Here is a 5,835-nt window from a genome sequence, read left to right as displayed (position 1 = left end):
AATTAAAAATAGTCCGTTGAAATCACCACAAACATTAAGCACATAAACGTAACCAATGCTCTTTGATATGCATGTATTTGATATGTATGTAAGAAGTGAAATCCTCAAATGGCTATTAAAAAGCACACAAACCGTTTCCAAAATGCCCTATATTGCATCAGGTGGCCGTAGTTAACCACATCGCCTGATGCAATTGCAGAGTCGAATGACAAAATATTTAAAAACTATCTTTAAAAACATTATGCAATATAAGCACTAGTAAATGGTCTACATTATAGTAACTGTTTATGATGTTCTTAATGATAGTACATGTTGCCTTTTGCGACGACTTTTAAATATATAACCATTCAGCAACATCCGACATTCGGTTGATTTCAATTTTCTTATATATATATAATGACTTTTAAATATATAACCATTCAGCAACATCCGATATCCGGTTCATTTCAAATTTCTTATATATATATATATATATATATTCAGCCAAGATGCCAAGCGTTGCTGGATGGTTAAATATTTGAATTCTATCGCTGAACAACTTTGGAAACAAAACATTAACAATAGTTTATTATGTGAAAACAGTTTGAGGCATTTTTAATGACTATTTCATTGTGTTTTCAGTGACGGAATTCAAATATTTAGCCATCTGGCAGCAACTTTATTTAATATATATAAATATAAATATATATAAATATATATATATATATGTGTGTGTGTGTGTGTGTGTTGAATCAAATATGCTTCCACCTTGAATGAGTATAATATACCATCAGGATAAGTGTCTATCCACTTACCAGTATATTTGATTCACATTGATTTGTTTATCAACTTGCAAGCTGACCTACTATTATGATCAATTTACAGTTAATAAATTGGTGCAGTCCTACACCGAATGGACTGAAGTTAGAAAATCGGTAAAGTTATGCCGATGTAGGTTCCAGGAAGGAATGAGGAAGAAATAGACTGACTGCACGTCCTATTTGGCAATATTTTACACAAGGGAGCCAACCATTCGTTTTTCATGCCCCCACTGATCAAATCACCTTCGCTAAAAATTCTCTATTGTCAAATATTTTGTTTTCTACCAGAAACTGTTGCGTTCTATCACAGAGAAGTGGCTGGAATCTTCTTTCCGTATAAAATTTTATCTATCTAATCGAATCAAAGCGATTAACCTAAGGAACAACAATAGTTCAGTGCTACTAATCTTGAAGTGTAGCCAACATGTACAACGATATAAGATCGATGAACTACAATTTCGATAAGAGCGTCAGATGTATCTCTATTTTCATCTCTATGCTATTTATGTAATACATTATTAGCTAAGAGGGTGTTTGGCAGGGGCAGAGGCAGGTGGGTCTCAGGGTCTCCGTGGGGCATATGCCCCATGGAGTCTACTCTCTTAAACGTTAATTTGGTGTTGAAAATTGAGTAAACTTGGGTCTACGGGATCTGTGTTACTGTCTTATGGTCACTGCGCATATAATTGTAATGAGTCATTACCTTTTTGGTATGGTGAGTATTGATGACATACAAATGAGTCTTAACCATATTATGCCATCCAAATGCCACCTAAATTCTACCAAAACCTCATTTTTTTTTTACAAAATACTCCTTTTTTTTTTTTTTTTTTTTTCAGGGTGTCATCCAAATCCTACTGACCTTTAGTTACTCCAATGCTGGTTGATGCTCATAGATAGTTAATCTGCGTGTGAGTTGACAAAAACTAGACCGTCGTATTTACAAGTACTACCAATTATAAAAATGACAATCACAATTTTCAAGTTTCATCTATATATACATAACCGAAATGTGCTTTACATATAAATCGACTATTACATAATCGAAATGTGTTTGGGCATCAGCTGCAGCTCTTATTCAGTATTTTCTAATATATATATATATATATATATATATATATATATATATAGTGAATCGAGTAACCAAGATATGCACCAAAGAGTAGAATAAATGTATATTTGTCTTCAGAAATATTAACAGTCCGGAGCTCAACTGGGACATCAGAAATTTGTGTTCTCAGCTACGTACAAAGCATGTTCAGCGAAAAAAACTACATTCGAAGCATGCACCGATCACAGTATTCTTTTCGTACTTAAGTATTTAATTTACCCACTCGTAGTCCCCAGGCCTATGCAATCTCTAAGACCATATACTTGAGAAGAGTTCGAAAAATTTTGAAACGATCGAGTTTCTGTTTTATTAAACATCTAGATTATCAAGCTGAAACTAACTTTGAGATAGCCATACAACGTTGAAGTACATGCAACATGTAAAGTTTTTCAAAGAATATATACTACTTTAGTCCATTTTCAAGCAATTAAATAAAGAAAATATGGAAGGAACTAATCGTGCACACACACACACACATATATACTAGTTATACTTACAAACAGCAGATTATAGGCTATAAAAACACACACACACAAAAATGTACACATACAGATGTGCATGTGTGCACGCGTGCGCTGTGCATGTGTATATGCATGGGTTTGTTAATGGTTAAGATGAGTAGGTACCAGCAAGGAGAAAGACCAAATTCAAACACGAAGCACTTTTTCTTATTTTTCGAAATACAAGAGGGGGAAGATAGTGAAGAAGAAACAAAAATAAGATAGATTAAAGGAAGAAGAAAAGAAAGAAAAGGAAAGTAAACTATCTCAGGCCTTTGAGACAAGTACTGTAAGATCTCACTCCAATGCTCCAATCGACATGGTCAGATCCAAAGTACTCAGCCTCCCGGCGGCCTGCTTGCTGTTGTCTGCTTGAAAGAAATGAAAACCAGTTCTCATGGCGTCTTTGTTGCCTTGTGCTTGTTTCTTGGATGCAGGAGATGAAGACGAGAATAAGGAGAGCGACAGGGAATCGTCTAACTCTTCCTCATTCTCACGAGAACCACTCTTGGCATTCTCTTCCTCTTCATCTCCCGAACTTCGACTTAGTGTTAGCTGCAGATTGGGCAACCTCTCCACCCTCCTCTTCTCCCTTCCACCGTTGATCTGTTCTTCTTTGATACTCTCCGCTCCCAACGTCGGATTCAGCCGCTGCAAATGGGAGTCGACGAATTGAGAAGAGGTTAAAAATCAGGAAGAGGTCTTCGCCAACATGGTAATTAGGGAAAGAGAGCAGTTAACTGGTTAGGTGCATACCTCAAGGCTCGGATTCTGAATGATGAAGGTGGAAGGCGATAGAGAGTTAGGCTGCTGAACGGGCAAGGCATGGGAGGGCGGGTTCAGATCAAAATTGAGGGTAGTTTTACCGTCACGGTTTTGTGCTTCGCTTGGTGGATCATGGCTGAAGTATTCGTTCAGCTGCTTGTGAAGGTAGGGGTGCTTTCTTTCTTCAAGCAACTTGCTGAACCTGAGAGACCCATCTGCCGAGAACGCGTCCTTCGTGTGAAGGAAGTGAGGGGTGGTCGTCTTGCTGCTAGGGTTCCTGTGGATGGAATCTGGGAGGTATCCATGGACTTCAGGTGTTGGGCTTGGTCCTTGCTGCTTTTCCATTCTTGTCAGTAGGCTAGCTGGTGATCTCGTATGTACAGGCTGACCACCGATGTAGGGCTTGAAAATCCAATCCGGGTTTCTTCAATATGAAACAGAAATACATAAAAAAATTAGATCAGAGAAAGAAAGAGAGAGAAGGGGTGTTGGCTTGATGGTGCAAAAGAGAACATGTCTTTCTAGTTGCTGCCCAAAATTTTTAACTAAAGGCCAAGAAAGAGAGAGAGAGAGATGGCCGTTCTTCTTGACACAACTTTCTACGTTTAGGAAGGTCTTGCGAGTGATTGGCGCATACCTGAAAGTATTGGGTTTCAGATCATAGGGCTGCTGGATCATAGGCCGCTGCAGGAGCCCATACAGATGATGATGATGCTCCGACGACGGCAGAATATTCCTGCCTGCAGCAAAAAACCCGGTCTTGTCCATTCTAAACTCTCCCCTTCCTGTATAGTACATGGCATGCTCTCTCCCTCCTCCTCCCACGAACATCCTACTGTTATGGTCTCTATCCCCTTGAGCTATGACTGCAATAACCCAAATATGAAAAAGAAAATATGATCAATCCAAAAATTCAATAAGAACAACAATCTTATATGATTTTGGTTATGCACCACTCTATTCGGAAGAAAGGACCCCTCCCCAACAGTAAGAGATTGGAGTGAGGAGAAGAAAAGGAGAGAGACTTAGGGACGTCTCTACGAAAATGACACCCGAAGAACAATAAGCAAACATGCAACCTATAAATTCATGAACCCAGAAGACCCATTGAATGTTAGAACCAAGAAATTTATTGCACTTAGATCGATCTTAATCTGGTTCTTGCTAGACCATTTATGGCGACGGAACGATCGCCTATCATTCGCTTTAATTGCCTTTGTCAGCCACAGAGGCTACAATCACTAGCCTTCATTAAATTGTACTAGTACAACAGCAGGATTCTCTTCTCACCTTGCCCAGAATCATCGATCTTCTTGCTCCTATACATCTGGGATGCAAAAGTAAAGAACCAAAGAGTATTTAAGAACGGGTATCATTGATTAATTATACCGCAAACCCAGAAAAAAAAATCATATATGATGATGATGATGAAAACAGTACTTTCTGTCATCAGCATCATCATCTTCATTATTTTTCGGTTACCTGGAGATGACTCTTGACATGAGCAATACTCAGTCCCTTTACGTTCATCAATTGAAGAACCAATTTGGGTGTAGCCCCTAAAAGTGCATTTGAAGAAGAGAAATTAGGAGGACGAAAAGAACTTGCAGAGATTTCCAGAAAACCAGAGTCAGATTTCACTTACTGTCTTGACCACCAAGTCTCTCTACAGCATGGACGAAGCAAAGATGGAGGTCAGGAGTCCACCTCAACCGAGGCATTTTCGACCGGACATACTGCCGAACGGAGCCCGTTCCACCGCCGGATCCACTTCTCCCGCCACTCGACTCCGCCGGCGGCTCCGAACTCTTCTTCGACACGCTGTTTTCCTCGTCGGATTCCGCAGATCTCTTTCTTGGTGTGAGTGGCGGATTTCTCCTGTCATCGCTGGTGCTACCACTTTGCTCCTCACCACTCTCAATCTTCTCCATCCCACCGTCTGCCTCCCTACTCTGTCTCTCCCTAGAGACTTGAACGGTGATTCGCTATCGGATCTCCACCGGAGGATTGCCGGAAAATCGGCGGGTTTGATGCCATTTCACATAGCTGTGGGAGGTGAAGGGGAGAAGAGAGGACGGGAGACAATAATTAAAAAGCCACCATGAACAAGTATTCGCTGCATTGACTGTTGTTTGTGTAGAAATTCGATCGTTGTGTTAGACAACTAATAAATATGATACAGGAGGAGAAAGAATTTCCCGCAACCCCCTGAGTCTTTACAAAATTGTATAATACGGGAGAATGAGGTGGTATATGGAATATGCAGGTAACATGCTTTTTCAGGACACGGGTTACAAGCTACAAGCTACAAGCTTTCTCCAGTAAAATGACCTTATTACCCTTGGCCACAGATCTTCTTGTTGTCAAAAAAGGATCTTGCACTGATTGGTGGAAATATTTTGTTTTCTTTCAAAAAAAAAAAAATGCCGCTTTGCCGTGAAAAAACTTGGAATTGAATTCTAGAAAATAGTAGAGTTTATAGTTATACCACTCTTTATGTAACTTATCAAAACATATTTATGTAAAGTTTGCTTTCAAAATATCCACTTGGCTGACTAAGTATTTTGTCCACTTGGCCAGGATATTACGCTTTACTTTCAATTGAACGAGGACAAAAGTTCAATTTTATTCTGCTCCTTTTGGCGTAATCTGGTACGAG

At 39.4% G+C, this 5,835-nt stretch overlaps 1 protein-coding gene across 1 annotated transcript; it reads right to left on the bottom strand.

Annotated features, from left to right (window-relative positions):
- Positions 1-2,575: 2,575 nt before the first annotated feature.
- LOC116267110 (putative two-component response regulator ARR21) lies at positions 2,576-5,301 on the bottom strand. Its single transcript, XM_031648684.1, has 6 exons — positions 4,822-5,301; positions 4,659-4,735; positions 4,467-4,503; positions 3,814-4,042; positions 3,168-3,600; positions 2,576-3,062 (listed from the first exon to the last, which is right to left on the bottom strand). Exons 1-6 carry the CDS (start codon positions 5,105-5,107, stop codon positions 2,709-2,711), a joined length of 1,416 nt encoding a protein of 471 aa, XP_031504544.1. The 5' UTR covers positions 5,108-5,301; the 3' UTR covers positions 2,576-2,708.
- Positions 5,302-5,835: the final 534 nt, after the last annotated feature.

This window comes from Nymphaea colorata, chromosome 13, assembly GCF_008831285.2.
Source record: "Nymphaea colorata isolate Beijing-Zhang1983 chromosome 13, ASM883128v2, whole genome shotgun sequence".
NCBI classification, from domain to species: Eukaryota; Viridiplantae; Streptophyta; class Magnoliopsida; order Nymphaeales; family Nymphaeaceae; genus Nymphaea; species Nymphaea colorata.
This window is presented reverse-complemented; position numbering and strand designations above follow the sequence as displayed.